The sequence below is a fragment of the Lepidochelys kempii genome, chromosome 1, assembly GCF_965140265.1.
Source record: "Lepidochelys kempii isolate rLepKem1 chromosome 1, rLepKem1.hap2, whole genome shotgun sequence".
NCBI lineage: Eukaryota > Metazoa > Chordata > Testudines > Cheloniidae > Lepidochelys > Lepidochelys kempii.
The window spans coordinates 294,585,522-294,604,424 of record NC_133256.1 but is presented as its reverse complement, the minus strand read 5'-3'; the positions used below and the strand labels follow the sequence as shown (position 1 = coordinate 294,604,424).

Here is an 18,903-nt window from a genome sequence, read left to right as displayed (position 1 = left end):
GGTGTGAAAACAATCTATTGCACTTAATAACCCAGAAGACTAATCATGGATCTTCACCTAGAATATGTGATAATTAGACGAACAAACTGCCCATAGAGGAGTTTATATAGTGGGCTTCAAGTAGCTTTAATTTGGTCTACTTCACATCAACTTTTAAAATATCTAGTAAAAATACAAATCTCTTTGTGAGTTCCTTATTTTGTTCCATTCGTGGGGTTCTGAGGAATTTCACAGAGTGTACAGCTGAGCATCAGAGACAGATTTTTGAGCCTCTGGATAGATTGCCAAGTGAGAGACACTCTGTGAGTGAAATTAACATTTCTCATGGACTTCTGCAAATTGCTGTCACTCTGCACATCGTGGGGTCTGTAGCTGCCCCATCTGCCAGCTCCTTTGTTACATGAGGAAAGGCTATGAAACCAGGCCTCCCTCCCTCCCCACCTAGGGACACTGAGGACTGCTGGACAACACCACTACCCCTACAGCCACTCCAACCACGAGATTTTTAATTGTAGGATGTTGCATTTATGGATTGTGAGATTGGTGAGGATTTAGATAGAATCATAATATGAGGTTATGTCCTTATTGTGAAAAACGGAAAAAATTGCAGACTATTGGCAGGGAAATGGGGGGATTGGTTGACATGGCAAGATTTTGGAGGTGAAGAATATTTACCGGTGGGTAGCACAAGCTACTGGGAGGCATTCCCTCAGTGGTTAAATTAGGTGAGAAAAGGAGAAGATTGCCGATGTTGATGACCGTTTTCACAGAGCCAGAATTTGGGGCTGACTCATCTCTGTGATGCATCAGACTAAAATGCTAGATACAAATCAAGATCTGAACTTGTGTCTCGGCCCACCTGTAATTGTAAAACATGGGTTAAAGATCAAGTGCCTTCAGTAATCCAAGAGAGCAGGTATGCCACATAACTGCATTTTAAAGTGTTATTGCTTTTAGAAAAAAGTATAAGACTAGTGGTTAATAGTGCACTGACTGCCATAGCAATTATAATATAAATATTGAGGATAATAACTCATCATCTGGGTGATTCTTCACTTTTGCTGGACAATCCTGTTCCTTTATTTTATGTACACTACTTTATATGAATGACATAAATCAGCAAACAAAGATATTTTACTACTTGCAATTGATTTTAACAGAGGAAGAGGCGCGCATATGAGTCTAATCTGATAAGCAATGGCTTGCAACTTGAAGCAACAAGATCGGTGAGTATCCTTTCCTTTGTGTAGACTATTGTGTTTGAAAGCAGACTTTGGCTCCATATGGAAAAGGAAATAAGTCCATGAATGCACTGTAGCTTCTTCACCCTCTTTATTTCTATGAGATCAGGATGTTGGGGTCACAAGAGGTTCCCCTTGCTGCCTCTTTCCCTATTCTTTGTCTAGGAGCCAGGAATCTATGTGCTGAAATCATGGATCTGTCACTGACTTGCTCTGTGGCCTTGAGCAAAGTCACTTAAGCTTTGTCTCTGTTTCTTTCTCTGCAAAATGGAGGTAGTAGTCACCTACTTCACAGAGGGGTTGGGAAGATTAAATAGTTAGTTTGTTCAGCACTTTGAAAACATGAAGCCCTATAAAAATTCTAAGGGACCAGTTCTGCCCCATGCCCTCGTGGCATATAGGAATTGTAAATGGGACTCCAGAGCTTGGGGAGAATTCACCTAATGAAACAGCAGCCATAGATCTGACATAAGTGGCGAATGTTCCTTGCAAGCCCCAGCATAGTGGGAGTAGCTGTAGCACTCAGCATTATGGAGATTCTGGGCTGCATTCCAGCCTGTAGGCATCCCTGGATAGGCTGCTACAAGATGAAGCAGCCACTGGGGATGTTCTCATTTACACTGGAGGCCATGTTAGCCACCGCAGTATCCCAGAATCCAGGCAGCACAAAGATGGATCTTCCCCTCCTTTCTTCCTGGGCTGCCGTTGCTCCCAGCAGATGCAGCACAGGATCTGGCACAAAGTATTTTTATGATTATTTTGTAACGTAATGAGCTCCGGAACAGGAGGCCCTCTGCCACTTTCTCCCAAATGGGGCTCAAAATCCACATCTTTAGGCTTTTGATTAAATAGAAAGTTACAGTGGAAACCCCACTTGTGGCATCCCAGCACATGATTTGGCCCTCTGACCATAGCATGCACCTCAGTGTGCAAGAAGAACTGTTAGGAGAAAATCCAACATGGATATATTGCTACTTGTAAATGGTACATTGTAAATTTGTGCTGGTTTTGGTAATCCTGCAATGCTAATGGTTCAAAATCTTTTTAAATAGTGAGCTTCCTGAGAACTAGATCTAAAAATAAGCATTAAGAAAGGTAATGTAGGTAATGTGTGCTAAAATTTAAATTGCTTTGTAAAATATTTTGCAAGATGTTACCATTAAAGCAACAATTTAGTGATCTTTTTAAAATGCCAGTCTCTCCAGAGAGTTCTCATCTCCCTTCGGTGCCTTTACGGAAGTTAATGAGATGTTCACTAAAATGGATAAAGAATACACCCCTGAATTGGTTTTCTATGGGTTTTAAAGAGAAGGGAAAATCTGTAAAAAGAAAAGGAGGTCTTGTGGCACCTTAGAGACTAATAAATTTATTTGAGCATCGGATGCATCCAATGAAGTGAGTTGTAGCTCATGAAAGCTTATGCTCAAATAAATTTATTAGTCTCTAAGGTGCCACAAGTACTCCTTTTCCTTTTGCGGATACAGACTAACACGGCTGCTACTCTGAAACCTGTGAAAATCTGTGTTACTTTAAAAGTATTATGAAGAGCTCTTTGCTTTCATTTTTTGTGGGCATACGTTTTTAATATTCTTTCACTTTAGGTCTTAGATGAAAAGCTTATTTTTGTAAAAGTGCACGCACCTTGGGAAGTGCTATGCACATATGCCGAGGTTATGCACATCAAATTGCCGCTGAAGCCCAATGACCTGAAAACCCGAGATTCAGCTTTCAACTGGTTTAGTAGACTCTTCCGAGTGGATGAAAATATCATCAAACCAGAGCAAGAGTTTTTCACTGCCCCATTTGAAAAGGCCCGTTTGTCTGATTTTTACATTCAAGACAAAGACATCTTCTTCAACCCAGCAACCAGAAGCAGAATTGTAAGTCAATATAAAGATTTATTTCTTTTCTGTCTCTAAACCCACACAAAGACATTTGTTTATTTCTCTTTGTCAATCAGAGCAACACAACCACCATCACCAATAACAGACAACCCTCCTGACACATTAGAAATGTACTGTAGAGAACAATCCTACATTCACTAGGAAACTGACTGGACAGTCTAATGAGGTGAAATTCCGAACCTTTGTCCAACTTGGGTTCCACTTATGCCCCAAAATAGAGTTTAAGTGGGACTTAAATGGGGGCAGTGGCCTTGTACAGTGAATTTCACCCAAAGAACTTGCCCCTCTTTAGCATCTATGATTCTGGGATGACATAAGTTATGGTTTATATTCCTCACTTACAAATTGCAAGAGATTCAAGGCATTTTGTACTTTTCAGGTTCATTTTATTCTTTCCCGTGTGGAATATGCAGTAAGAGACAATGTGAAAAAGTTTGGTATTAACAAACTCCTGGACTCTGGGATCTACAAGGCAGCATTTCCTCTTCATGATGTAAGTCCAATGCTTGGAACAGGTATCTTAGTTGGGAATAAATTTGTATGCTGATTGAAGGCATATGCATGATTCCTATAGCAAAATGCCTATGGGCGTTGATTTTATTTGTTCACTGACTGTCCTATTTGGAGACAATGGCTGGAAGAAAATTTTCCTTCAAAACTCTTTTTCAGAGGAATACTGATTTTTCAAGTCAACAGAATTTTCCACAAAAAGTGTCTTTTCAGAGAAGATTTCAATTTTTATTTCAAAAACCAAACACCCAGAAACTGAAGTATTTTTATCTGGAAATGCTGCCGAGGTGCCTGATGGGAGCTGTATGTAGTTCAGTTGCCTCACGTCCCTATTGGCCTCTGTGCACCAGGCTCCCCAGCCAGTCTATATCTTCTATGATGCTCCATGGCCAGAAACTCCCAGGATGTATCACTTTCCTCTCCAAGAGGGAAAGCCAAATGATCTTCCTCATCGCCTTTCTTGTTGCACTATAGAATGAGAATGGAAAAATCCATTAAAAATTCTTAATACAAGTCCACATTTTCACCAAATACGTTTACAACTAACCTAGCAAGGAAATGAAGGGTTATTTCCCTCTGTACCCTCTTTTGAATCTAAAACAGATGCTGGAAGCCCTTCATTTATTCTCCAGAATTTTCAGCTTTCATTGTGGTACATCACTGTCCTGAAGAAAGCACGTGATAGTATGTTAAGGGTACTTAAAGTTTCATTTTTAATTAGAACTGATCCTTTTCTATTTATTCTCCCAATCCTAGGCACCAAGCCTGCAAATACTTACATGCATGTTTAAGCACATGACTAAACCCCATTTTTTTCAGTGAGATGACTCCCATAATTAAAATTAAGCATGTGCATAAGTATTTGCAAGATCAGGTCCTTAATGACAAGCCTCTGTACTGTTAGTGCTTGCTTACTTCCAACTCCTTTTTTGTAATTTGCAATGGAACTTGGGCTAAGAGATTACCCTGTATACTAGTCTCACAAGTGTAGCTCCACAGGGATCAGATTTCACACAGCCAGCGGGGCTGAAGTGGCACTGTAAACTGGTTCAGCTGCCCGTACGGTTTGGGTACTGTAAGTGGTTATTTTATGAGACAGTGTTTCCATATTCATTCTCTTTTGCAGTCTAGATTCAATCACCGGTCAGAGGACCCCAACTGCCCTAATGAACGGTATCTTCTTTACAAGGAATGGGCTCACCCCCGAAGTATTTACAAACTGCAGCCATTGGATCTTGTCAGGTGAGTATGCATATGATCAGTACAATTCAGAAAGACCGAGGAATTCACATAACATTTTAATGTTTTGGTACATTGAAGATTCATGTCTTAATTCTAATTGCTGATATGTTTGCCCATATCTGCACACACATTTGAGCATGCTGTTTCTGACTTTATAAGATACAGGCACATGCCTATATAACCAATCAAAAGTGAGCTTCAGTGAGAAGTCGGCATTGCATGCAAATATAAAAAATCATGCAAATTCACAGAAATGGTTAGCTGCTGTACCTCTGAGTCACACACTGTAAAAATATGAAAATAGAGTCTAGCCCTAAATATTTGGAATAGCCGGTTGTCTGAGAAAGAAATGTGGAGTTATTTGCATTTTCAAAGAGTATTTTTCCCCTCACAGGAAATATTATGGAGAGAAAACTGGAATATATTTTGCTTGGCTTGGTTTTTACACTCAAATGCTGAGCGTGGCAGCAGTAGTAGGACTTGCCTGTTTTTTATATGGATACCTAACGAAGGACAACTGCACATGGAGGTACCGGATGGACAGTTCAAATGTATTTTCGTATTGACACAGTTCTGAATACTCACAAATAGCATGGAGTTTTCTAGGCATTAAAAAAAAAGGAACCTTGTTAGTGATCCCAGGTTGAAGTTCATGGTACTGTTGAATGAACACTATGAAAAGGAAATGACAAGCATATATCAGGGCTACAAGAACATTGGTGGGTCATCTAGTCCAAGGGACATGAAAATCCTCCGACGCTCCCCCCCGATTTCTTCTACTTCCCTTGCATCCTCCCTTCTCATTGTGCATGTTCCCTCCTCTACTCTCTGTCCTCCTTCTCCTTCCTGACATATACTGTAAGCAAACAAAGAGCCATATCATGCCATCAGCTTTTAAGCAGAATTCCCTATTGAAATCAGTGGGGAGTTGTGCTATAAATCTGATGGCACATTATGGCCCGAAGGCTTTTACAAATCAGAATGTACAGAGACATTCATGTCAAATAAAAAGGACATAGAATGAAAGGGGCAGATGAGCAAAATGATTAAAACAACGAAAACATTAAAAGAGCATCCCAAAATATAAATCAGTTTTCTGCCTTCAAAATAAAGAAGACATAAAAGGAAATTAAAAAGCAGAGAAAGAAAATGACAATAAATCGTGGGGAGAAAATAAAGAATACAGCACGGCATCTGAAACAGAATCAAATCATAATATCTTTTAGGAAACTAAAGCTACCATGTACGGAAAGGGCTCTCTAAGGACCTGATCCGATACTTAGTCAGTCATTGAAATGATTCCCATTGACTTCAGTGAGTGGTGGATCAATCCCTGCACTAACAAAAATCAAGTTAATGGAGAAACAAATACAGAGAATAAGAATAGCAACTGGCTTGTTTCTGAAGTTAAAGATGCAAAGATACAGGGCAAAAAAGTAAGACAGACATGAGATGTTACAATGACTTGTATTTAAGATTTTGTTTTTTTCATTCTTTATAGTTTGACAATTCTTTTTGAATCCACATACAGTATAATGTAAAAATGTAAAGAAAACAGTGAAAAATCAAAACTTCAACACAGGTTACCATAGCATGCCCATTTATGTTTGCTGCTCCCTATAGGAGAGCAAAAACTTTCTCATAGGTGAAATTCACATATGGGTGGAGGGCCTGCTAAAAGGCACTGCTTGGAACTCAGGACTCCCCCCCCCCCCCCTTTCTATAGGAGAATAGGCAGAACAGCAGCACAGGGGAAATTCTGCTCCCCCTTTACACCCTGAAGAGACACATTGGTGGGAAAGGGGCTACTGGATCTGCACTTATGCAGATCCCCTGATCCTCTTTCACCCTCTGTAGCTAGAACTACTTCAGACTATTTTAGCTACTCCAAGTGACTCTGCAGCCACTCCCTGGCCTGAAGAGAATTCCTCACTTTTCCGCCTCGAACCTCCCCTACCACCATGCTCAGATTGAACATTATAGGGTGGATTTGCCCATTATAAATCAGGTAAAAGAGTCACCCTGAAATCCTGAAAATGTGAACAATAGGATTTTTTAAGATCTCTGTTTTGTTCTTAACTTGATTCCTTTTAGAGAATAGCTCCAAGAGTAATGGGAGATAATTCCTTCCATGCTTCATAATCTAATCTGCAGTCTATTGAGGGCTAAGAGTGGAAGTGGAGGAGGCGCATTGTCTGAAAGCAGCACACTTAGCAACTTATTCCGTACTTCACCGAGTTATCACACCATCTACAAGCATTAATGGTAGTCTGAGTTTCGTGCTTGTGTAATTGATTGATTTTATTTTTAGCCAAGAAGTGTGTGATCCCAACATCGGTGGCAACATCATAATGTGCCCGCAGTGTGATCAGGAATGCACATACTGGAACCTCACTATTACCTGTGAATCCTCTAAGGTAGCATGCCATTTACATCCTGCAGAAATGGGCTTCTAAGTTCAGTTGCAGTAGCCTTTGTATTTTCTCTTAAACCATCCATGGGGTGAAGTGGCAGCAGTGTTATTCTCCCTCCAGTGCAAGATTAATGTTTCTTCAGCACAGCAATATAAAAGGTACAAGAGAGAAACATGTGAAAAGGGAAATGTTGGAAGGAAAAGGCAGAAGGCAACCCCACAATTACCATATCAAAGCAGTATTTTCTTATTAAATAGGTTAATGTTTTTTGTGTCACTTCTTGTTTGTCAGAATTATTTGTTCATTTGCTCTGTGTGTGTTTGTGAGAGAGAGAGAGAATACAATGTGTGTGTGTCATGTCAACTGAAATTCCTAACACTGAAGTACTGGCTCTCCTCTTCCAGTACAGTGAGTGGTGGAACATTGATACTACAGCAGTTGTATACCCTTTTGCTGCATATTTGACTCGTAGGTTTAATGTAGGTTTTCTGCATTTAATTTCCTTGATTTTGCACATTGGAAGAATACTAGGAGGAAAGGTGAAGATTAAACCATGTAAAAGCTCAAAACTAAAATCAAAATGTGCAACATTCTATCAGCGTTCTTATCCCATGTAGAAAAATTACTGACCCATTATGGCTAAATCGTTTATATTTTAATTCTTTACAGAAACTGTGTATATTCGATAGCTTCGGAACACTAATATTTGCAGTATTTATGGGAGTATGGGGTAAGTCGATTTCAAGGTTTTGCTTTCTGTCTACAGTTTTGTCGTCTAATTTTGGGCAGACCTAAGGCATAAGCCAAAAAGTGTAGCTAAATGTACAACTATTTCAGTTTCTAGTGTTCAGGAATATTACAAAAGGGAATTCACACATAAAAATTAAGCATAACAGTAACTCTTTTTAGCATCATTTGGAGACTGATTTCAGAACTTCCAGGGGCAGATAGGAACAGTGGGGTGGGTTTTTTTTTTTTTTTCAGTGTTTGCTTCATCCTTTTAAACTCGGAGAAAAGGAAGAAGAAGGGATTAGAATTGCCCAGTGGTAAACCAGCAGGAGCCACATGCTTAAACATGTCTGGCAAAGGAACTGTTTTTCTCCAAGGAATCTTGGAGCTCTCTATTCCTACTAGCAGCTGCGTGACTGAGGAAGGCAATGGGAAAAATAGAGCCATTTTTTATAAACTCTAGTAATTATTTCTTTCCTTCTTCATTTACGTAATTGATACGCAAAACATGCAGTAATTACAAGCACTAGGGACATCTTGTGGCAGTGAAAGTGTCTCTTTAATCAGGGGGTTCCCACTGACTGATTCTATTCTGTACTGGATTCAGTGGACAAGTCAAAGCTTATTTTTCCAGAAAGTGTCTTGTTTCACTGGACCGCAGAGGCAGAACCAGAATTTTCTTAGCAAGGGGGCCCATGTTACTGGCCAAGTAGCAGAGTTCACAGTATGTGCTACTTCCCAATTTCTTCATTGACGGGACTCTGCTTTATGCATGAGTTGCTTACCTGGAGGTTTGCAGATGTTTATGGGGTTCCTTCCCATTCCCCTCTCCCACCGCTTCACAGTGTCACCCATGTCCTCACCAACCCACCATCTCTTCTTCCAGAGCAAGCCTGGAAATGGATGTGGTAGAGGAGGCAGCGTGAGATGGCAGCCCGGGGCTCAGAGAAGTGGGGAGCCAGGTCCAAGACGTCTCCCCCGTTCTCCCCTCCCACCAGAGAGATGGGGAGCAGCCAGGATCTTTCCTCGCACCCCTCCTCTCCCATCAGAGAGACGGGGACTGTAAATTAGTAGTAGCAGCATTGTCTATGGCCAAGGGAGGAGCCTGAGGGTCCCTCCCCGCTTTATTAAGCCTCTTTAGATTGTCCATATTAGCAAGGTTGCTAATTGGCTTTAACTGTAGCCCCTTAACTAGAGTAATTACTTGTTGGTGATTAACAAGTAATGTTGACTTGGAAGCTAGTCAGCAAAGTTACAGAGGTAAGTTTTATGTTATCAGTGGTGCTCCTTGAAGGGTAGTGTACAGAAGACAACTACTGTAACATTTTAGAACAATATCTCAGCTTGATAAGAAAAGGTTAATATGCTTGTTATTGTAAAACATGTTGTACTTTGATCTTTTGATAATGAACTTAATATAAAGTGCTTTAAAGTAACTATTTCAATAAAATAATTAAGTTAAATTTGATTCTTTTAAGAACTTTTCAAAGGTATACTATGCTTAAGATACCAGCAGGAAATTCCCTAAATCAAAGATTAGAACAATTTGATGTTAATTTGATCTTTTTTCTGTTGTCCCAATAGTTAACTTACTTGTAATTTGTCTGTTAATTAAAAATTGTGATTTTCTGTTTTGAAGTATGGTTCCAAAAATGATAAATGGAAAGTTAAACTGCATACCTACAATAATGCTGACAAGGGTATGTTAGTATTCTCATCATAAACCCGCTACATAAGGAGGTGAATTGTCCATCACAATTGTACTGAATCCAAGTGAGCCATGGTCTTGATGCCATTTCAATTGTAATTTTCATTGAATTGTAATACTTTAATTTAAGGAATGATATATTTTTAACCCTATGATTGCATTGCGACCATTAATATACTTATTAATAACGGTACTTCTGTAATATGTTCCCTTCAGAGAACTCAAATAACTACAAAACATGAATTAATTAAGCCTCACAATACCCCCTGTAAAGTGGGTATGGACTACTAAATTATAGTAAGTGACATGCCCAAGGCCAGACAGGATTAAAACCCAGATCTCCAGACTCCCAGTCATTTGTTTTAATCAGTAGAAAATGCCGTCTTAGAATAAATTAAAGAAAAGAGCAATTAAAATACAGACAGAAGAACCTGCCCTGCTCTGAGGCCTGAGCGGTACAATATAGCTATAAAGTTATCTCACCTGGAGGAGTCCCTCTGTGTAGGCAGCTCCCTCAGTGACAGAGTCATCATAGCCTCTCTTGGGCCACACCCATTTCCTGGCTGCTCACACAGGGATTGTGGCAGGGGGAGGGGCAGCATGCTGTAAGGCCAGGACAACCTTGCACTCCAATATTTCCCAGCTATTGGAACAGTCCTTGAGGGCCTTTTGCAGCTGGTGCTAATTGGAGCACTGATGAGGTGCTCTAAATTATGCTGGGGACCAGACCAGTGGCCAGATGTAGGGATGGAGGAGCTTGCTCCTCTTTGGTCCACTGGCCTTGCTCTGCAGGTTGATATAGAAGGTCAGGGCACCATTTCCCCTTTTTTGGCCTCTTGCTTGTAAAGAGTGGTCTCTGTGCTCCCTAGAGTTCAGGGAGCGTCGGGACTGCCAGTGTGAGAGGCCCGTGTGAAGCCATGTAAAGGTAGGAGCCTTCCTTCCAAGAATGCGCTCGTGCAACGGCCTCTCCCAAACTCACCCTTAGAGTTTTTCTTTTTATTTCTTGCTTGGTTTTGGTGACTTGACTGTAACTGTGTCTGGAAAACTTTTAGTAGGTGTGGCATTAACTCTATAGTGTATATTAAATGGGCATTAGTCTTTTCCCTATGGCAGTTTCCTATATGTGCTAAAGTTTTATTTTAAAAACATCTATAACTCTCCAAAATTATTTTCCTTCAATTAACCAAACAATCTGCTTTGAAAAACCATACTGCAATATAAAATCCAAATTGTTCCTATTCAATACGTTTTCAGAAAAGAAAAATAAACTTTTATGCATTCTTTAGCATAAAGAATCCACAGGTTGATATCATAAAAACACCTACATCATTAGAGCAGTAATTAGGTAAAGAAACAGATCCAGTTATTTTCTCCCTGAGAAAGTCTTGGCACCATCCCACCAGCCAGTAAAGGTTATATTCTGTGTCTGCAAAAAGTGATCTAAAAAATTAACGGTTCACATATTACAGCATAGGAGTTCAACGCTGTCCGGTGTACGTGTGGTATAGCTCTGTTTGTTTTTCCTTTGGTTAGTTACTTTGTTTCTGGAGTTTTGGAAGCGACGGCAGGCTGAACTGGAATATGAATGGGACACTGTTGAATTTTTAGAGCAGGAAGAACATGTACGTCCAGAATACGAAGCACGATGCATTCATGTAGTAACAAATGAAATCACACAGGTAAGGAATGTTTTTAGAATTGGTCATACTGCAAACTGTGAAACCTAGAAATTCAAACAAAGACCTTGTGATGGGCCAGATCTTCAACTGATATAAATCTGCGTTTCTCCACTGAAGTCAGTGGAGCTACCTCGGTTTGCAGCAGCTGAGGATCTGACCCAATATGTTGATCTAATAAATTGCAGGCCTAGCGTACACCAATCTGTATCAGGCTAAAATGTGAGGCCTGGGGTTCACAGAAATCACATCTATCATTTCAGCTGGTTGTACCAATTACTGCAACCTTGGGACTGGCAACTTTCTGTAATCTATGTTCTCTATGTATATAAATCTCCCCACTGTATTTTCCACTGAATGCATCCGATGAAGTGAGCTGTAGCTCACGAAAGCTTATGCTCAAATAAATTGGTTAGTCTCTTAAGGTGCCGCAAGTACTCCTTTTCTTTTTGCGAATACAGACTAACACGGCTGCTACTCTGAAACCTTTCTGTAATCTATAACACCAAGTGAGGGGGTGATTACTAAAGGGCAGTTTCATAACAGCCAGAGGGACTGCAGTAGAATGATCTGGTGCCACAAAATGGTACCTCTAATCTCAGGTAACAGCCTGGCATTGAATAATTTTTGTTGTGAGAAGCCCACAGTCGTCACTGATAGGGTTGCCAACTTTGGTTGGACATTTCCTGGCGGTTGCATCACATGACATAATCTTTAATTAGCTGTTAATCTTTAATTCCTGGGTACTCCAGAACAATCCTGGAGGGTTGGCAACCCTCAACTCACTGATTGTTCCTTGTTCTTGGAAGCCTGGAGACATGCCAGGAAAACAAGACAAAATGGAGGAAGAGAAGTTGCATTTCATGCAGTTTCCAGACTTTGTTATCCACAGGTTTCTTTGAATGAGAGAAGCACAAACAGGTATTATGGCCAAGCATATATGGATGCTAATAACATTAATGAGTTCACCTGGACAGGGATAATTCTCATTCTAGTGAAACACAATACACATTTACGAGGCTCTTAGTTTAGAGCTCTTTTTTTTAATACATTTTCAAGTGGCTTTAGCGGCTCACTCAGCTCAGCTGTCCGGTTTTTATTATTTTTTGTTATTGCATCACTATAGCGTTTACCTGATCATTTGCTTTGCTTTCATGTTCTAGCCATATTATATTAATGTTTATAATAGGGGACTTGAAAAGTTCCAAAAATAGACTGACATGGTTAAAAATCTACCCTAAGTAGCCCCTTCTGTATTATAATCTTGTGCTACAGAATACCTGGTTTTATTAATAAGCTTATAAAACTTACATTATCTTTACTACACAATGATAATTCTAAACAATTCTTAAGGCATTTTTAGATAGAGAAGTTTTGGCTAAAAAATAATATTTTTGCCGTTATATAGACCTTTCATCTGAGGGTCTCAAAGATTTTTTAAAACATCAGTGAAGCCCCATTACACCTGGGTGAGGTAGGCATCATCCCCATTTTAGAGGGAGGTAAACTGAGAGACAAAAGGCTGAGGTCTACATTTTCAAAATGTCCACTAATTTTGGGTGACAGTTTTTGGATGCCAAATCTTAGGTACATAGGGACCTGACTTTCAGAAGTGCTGAGCACCCACTAATCCAACTGATCTGAGCAGTGGGTGCTTAGCACTTCTGAAAATCAGGTCCCACATTTCTCAAATTGGGTACTCAAAAACTGACACCCAAAATCAGTGGACTCTCTTTTTTTTTTTTTTTTTGGAACGCGTCGGCCCACATGAATTGCCAGGGGGACATGGCAAAAATGTCAGGTCTGGGAATAGAAACCAGGATTCTGATTCCCGTTCTTGTGCCCTAAACATGTCAAAGTGCTTAACAGGTCACATGAAAAATATACTTAAAAGAAGAGCAGATGTATGATTAATCCCCTTCTAAATCAACTCTCTTTCCAGCAAGAAGAGCACGTGCCATACACTGCCTGTGGAAAGTGTGTACGGATGACCTTCTGTATAAGTGCAGTCTTCTTCTGGGTAAAATTCTGTTGGTCTTATTCTTTAATATAATGTACCTTTCTTGACAAATAATAGCTTCATGAAAAACTAAACTATATATGAGCCAATAAAGTGACAGGCTGATCTGAATGTTCAAATATGGATGTTTAAGTTGCCCCCAAAAAGCATCTGCACACATGCCCAAACACATAACTGCATACACCAAACATACATTTGCATATGAAAAACAGATAATCATGCAGATAAGTTTATACTTATGCATATTTTGTGGCTACAGCTTGTGGACTGTGTTTGAAAATGTGGTTCACTGTTTCCTCCATCAGCATTTTCAGATACATGTTTTGCTGGTAGGTGGAACAATGGATTACCTTGGGGACAGATCTGGTTGCACTTCCCCCCCTCCTTCCCAGTTTCTTTCATTGTTGTTCCAGCCATTCAGTTCAATAGCATGTCATGGACGAATGGGCCTCTTTCAGCTTTTTCGTTTCACTTAAAAGAGCGAAGCTGGGAGCTCTTTGATTTTCCCAATCTTGCTACTTTAATTAAAACTAAAAATTGAAAGAAGTCCAGCCACCCATGAAACAATATGTAACATGGTGGGCAGGCCCAGAAAGGCCATCTCTAAAAGCTGAGGCTCTAATAATTGCATGCTCCCAGAGCCTGTACAACATTCTGTAGCCGGAAAACCATCACCAGTGATAGGAAATGAAGCTGGAGCACAGGGACTGTATAGAATGCTGGCTGGCCAGCATGGAAGAGGCTATGCTCTGGGTTTTCATGTCTGGAGCACAGTGAAGAAAATAACTAACTGGCTGGCTGGGGTTCAGAATGCTGGGAGAATCTGATAACATGTATTGCGATTTGGTTTATTACTATGGTATTATGTCTGTGGTGTGGGGGACAGGGGATAAACGTCACTTTACAGACATATAAGAAGAGAAACTTGCTGCCTTGAAGAACTTACAATCTAAATAAAAACTAGATAGCTAACAAGAAATAAAAATGGGGAAAGAAGCAGATATGACAAAAAACAAGGGGGAAAAAAATACTGAACATGAAAGTATTATTTCAACCAATGCAGATGGTATGACTGATTAAAATTAGGACTATCAAGCAATTAAAAAAATTAATCGCGCTGTTAAACAATAATAGAATACCATTTATTTAAATATTTTTGGATGTTTTCTACATTTTCAAATATATTGATTTCAATTACAACACAGAATACAAAGTGTACAGGGCTCACTTTATATTTATTTTTGATTGCAAATATTTGCACTGTAAAAACAAAAGAAATTATTATTTTTCAATTCATCTAATAAAAGTACTGTAGTCCAATCTCTTAAACATGAAAGTTGAACTTACAAATGTCGAATTATGTACAAAAAACCCTACATTCAAAAATAAAACAATGTAAAATTTAGAGCCTACAAGTCCAATCAGACAAACAAGTTTGTTTCCATTTCCAGAAGATAATGCTGCCTACTTCTTGTTTACAATGTCACTTGAAAGTGAGAACAGGCATTTGCATGGCACTGTTGTAGCTGGCATCACAAGATATTCACATGCTAGATGCGCTAAAGATTCATATGTCCCTTCATGCTTCAACCATCATTCCAGAGGACATGCGTCCATGCTGATGATGGGTTCTGCTTTATAATGATCCATAACAATGCAGACCAACACATGTTCATTTTCACATCTGAGTCAGATGCCACCAGCAGAAGGTTGATTTTCTTTTTTGGTTGTTCGGGTTCTGAAGTTTCCGCATCAGAGTGTTGCTCTTTTAAGACTTCTGAAAGCATACTCCACACCTTGTGCCTCTCAGATTTTGGACGGCACTTCAGATTCTTAAACCTTGGGTCGAGTGCTGTAGCTGTCTTTAGAAATCTCACAATGGTACCTTCTTTGCGTTTTGTCAAATCTGCAATGAAAATGTTCTTAAAACAAACAACATGCTGGGTCATCACCCGAGACTGGTATAACATGATATATATGGTAGAATGCAGGTAAAACACAGAGCAGGAGTCATACAATTCTCCCCCAAGGAGTTCAGTCACAAATTTAATTAATGCATTATTTTTTTAACGAGCATCATCAGCATGGAAGTATGTCCTCTGGAACAATGGCCAAAGCATGAAGAAACATATGAATCTTTAGCACATCTGGCATGTAAGTATCTTGCAATGCTGGCTACAACAGTGCCATGTGAATGCCTGTTCTCACTTTCAGGTGCATTGTAATTAAGAAGTGGGCAGCATTATCTCCCATAAATGTAAACAAACTTGTTTCTTTTCACGATTGGCTGAACAAGAAGTAGGACTGAGTGGACTCGTAGACTGTAAAGTTTTACATTGTTTTGTTTTTGAGCGCAGTTATGTAACCAAAAAATCTACGTTTGTGAGTTGCGCTTTCACGATAAAGAGATTGTACTATGGTACTTGTATGAGGTGAATTGAAAAATACTATTTCTTTTGTTTACAAATATTTGCACTGTAAAAATGATAATCAAAAATAGTACAAAGTGAACACTGTACACTTTGTATTCTGTGTTGTTATTGAAATTGATTATATTTGAAAATGTAGAAAAACATCCAAAAATATTTAATAAATTTCAATTGGCATTCTATTGTTTAACAGTGCGATTAATCACAATTAATTTTTTTAATCGTGATTTTTTTTTTTTTTTAGTTAATCGCGTGAGTTAACTGCGATCAATTGACAGCCCTAATTAAAATGTGCCTGTTTCTCTTGAGGGGCAGTTGCTTTTTTCTGGCCACAATCCGCAACAACAATAATACCTGGCTCATATGCAGTGTTTTTCCTCCAGAATGCATCCTGCCAATTGTGCAATGCTGTACATGGGGTGTTGGGAAGAGAAGATTCTTTTCTAACCCCAGGAAGTGACAATCATATGCCCCAAAGCATGAGATCTGATTACCTTTCTCCTTATCTTAGCTTGCGTAGCTACAAACATTATCGGTCATAAAATTATCCATCTCTTTTTCCACAGGTTGACTGTATGCTACACAAAGTAGTCTTCTCTTTTATGGGCTCTAAATTTACTGTGCTTTATCTTCACAGAGCATCCCCTTGCTCTCATATTATGGGATGGGGAGAAAGAGGGTCTAAATAGTTTCACTTTGCCCTTCATAATATATATTTCAAACCACTGTTTTTCCCAAGCCATATGATTTTACACTATTATATATATTGTACTCTATTTTCAGATTCTTTTGATCATTGCGTCAGTTATTGGCATCATCGTCTACAGACTCTCTGTTTTCCTTGTGTTTTCTGCAAAGCTGCCACGGCACATTAATGGAACAGAAGCAATTCAGAAGTACCTGACTCCCCAGGCAGCCACTTCAGTAACTGCTTCAATCATCAGTTTTATAATCATCATGATTTTGAACATCATCTATGAAAAAGTGGCAATCATGATTACTGACTTTGGTAAGTTTATGCTTTCGCTAGGAACTATAAGAAAAAACAACATAATTCTTATAATAAGGACCCCAGTAAATTAATATCTACACCAAGTATTTCAGAATTTTCCCTCTATAGCATGCAATGACTTCTAGAATTTTTCAAATATAGCTTTTCACTTTTATCAACGAAATATATTTTACTCCTCGCCTAAGAAATCCTTGTATAGCCAGCATGAAAGATCAATTGTTTACAGCTTTGTATTTGTGAAATAGACAAAACAAGCAAGATTACTATAATACCCAGGCTTTATAAAAAAAGATCAGTACCGCATAACACATTTAAGAACATTATGGAGAGAACAGCCCCTTTTTTGTAAATAAATGGAATATGGTCACTGGTCCAATGCTAGATGCTTTCCTCTCGTTATTAAACAGACAACCATTCACAAATATTACTGTTCTTTCCATCCAGGCCATCTACATTAAAGTAGCTATTCTACTTTACCTGTGTAAAGTAGTGGTATTTTAATATGGTTTATTTCCGTCAGTTCAAAGTGTTATGTTTGTTGTTTGTTGAGTCTGTGAGGATTTTCTTTCTATGAGAGCGATAGAGAATTGTGTTGCTCTTTTTCTTTTAGTGTCAAAGAACAAATTATTTCCTCTTTACAAGTGTCTTATAATTAACATAATGGCTACAATGTATTAGGGACCCTAAACAATCTAAATTGTGCTGTAAATTCTATTCAAGCATGCAAGGCACATGCACATTTTTTGACGGAGGCACTAAAGCTGTTCAAATATTAATTTTCTTTTCCTTTTTGTTTTTTGGTGTGTTTTTTTTAAACTACAGAACTACCAAGGACGCAGACTGATTATGAAAACAGTCTGACCATGAAGATGTTCTTATTCCAGTTTGTCAACTATTATTCTTCATGTTTCTACATTGCATTCTTTAAGGGTAAATTTGTAAGATTCCCTGGAGACCCAGTTTATTGGTTAGGAAAATACAGAAATGAAGAGGTAAGAATCCACTATAGTTTATCTTTTTTTCTTAATTAACAATGTAAGATATTAGCCTAGGGCCTGGTCTACACTAAAAAGTTAGGTCAATTCCAGCTACGGCGCTCAGGGGTGTGAAAAATCTACACCCCTGAGCAATGTCATTATTCTGATCTAATACCCAGTGTAGACAGTGCTAGATCAACAGAAGAATTCTTCCATCAACCTAGCTACTGCCTCTCAGAAAAGCGGATTACCTACACCAACAGGAGAACCGCTGTAGCATTTCGAGTGTAGACAAGGCCTAGTTCTTCAGCTATTGCCAAGGAGTGCACAGAACAGAAGGGGAGTTCAAAGGTAACCTTTGCAGTTCCCCAAATCCAGGACAACTGTGTGCTAGACCAGCCCCTTAGCATAATTTAGAGTAGCTTCAAGTTTTCTTGAAGTTACTTAGGTTTTCATTGACCCACAAGGGACCACTGTGGCATAACAAAGATCCAGCCACACTCACTTTCCCATGAACACCACCTATATCAGCAGCAGAGAGGGGGGTGGTATAACATCCTCAGAACCAAGACTCCACCATCCACAGATCCCCCTCCCCTAGAGTGATCTTCTCGTAATGACAGTGCAACACAGAGAGGCTGTATGATCTGGGCCATTGTTCCTTTGGCTTCACTGGTATCCTGCCCACTTATAGCAATGTCAGATTTGGTCTGTTGGGCCTTTTCAAAGGGATTTGTCTCAATTGTCATCTTGGATTATTTTTAAGGTTAAAATAATGTAATTTTAAAAATTTTAGTATATTTTTTTAATTTAAACACTTTAATCTTGCCTGAAGAGTTATGCAGCATTTTTCACACCTCTCTCAACCTTTAGTGTGATCCGGGCGGATGTCTCCTTGAACTTACAACACAGCTAACAATAATAATGGGAGGTAAAGCAATTTGGAATAACATTCAAGAAGTGCTTCTTCCGTAAGTACCTAATGTTTTTTAAAAGTGACCTAATGAAATAAAAAGGTCAAATATTTGATGGCAAAGGCCC

General features: G+C 39.1%; 1 protein-coding gene across 6 annotated transcripts in view; it reads left to right on the top strand.

The window, feature by feature from the left end:
• Positions 1-18,903, top strand: part of ANO6 (anoctamin 6) — a 182,486-nt gene that overhangs the window by 87,842 nt on the left and 75,741 nt on the right. For 5 of the 6 annotated variants that reach the window (XR_012156788.1, XR_012156787.1, XM_073327998.1 and 2 more), the window contains exons 4-15: positions 1,161-1,226; positions 2,843-3,121; positions 3,525-3,638; positions 4,782-4,897; positions 5,292-5,426; positions 7,209-7,314; positions 7,981-8,041; positions 11,282-11,427; positions 13,367-13,444; positions 16,657-16,882; positions 17,708-17,877; positions 18,736-18,833. Coding sequence is in view for 4 of the 6 variants with exons in the window: in XM_073327998.1 (XP_073184099.1) it covers positions 1,161-1,226; positions 2,843-3,121; positions 3,525-3,638; positions 4,782-4,897; positions 5,292-5,426; positions 7,209-7,314; positions 7,981-8,041; positions 11,282-11,427; positions 13,367-13,444; positions 16,657-16,882; positions 17,708-17,877; positions 18,736-18,833 (1,595 nt within the window). In the remaining 2 variants the exon portion in view is untranslated. The remainder of the gene's footprint in view (positions 1-1,160; positions 1,227-2,842; positions 3,122-3,524; positions 3,639-4,781; positions 4,898-5,291; positions 5,427-7,208; positions 7,315-7,980; positions 8,042-11,281; positions 11,428-13,366; positions 13,445-16,656; positions 16,883-17,707; positions 17,878-18,735; positions 18,834-18,903) is intronic. The other variant, XM_073327996.1, reaches the window with a different exon arrangement.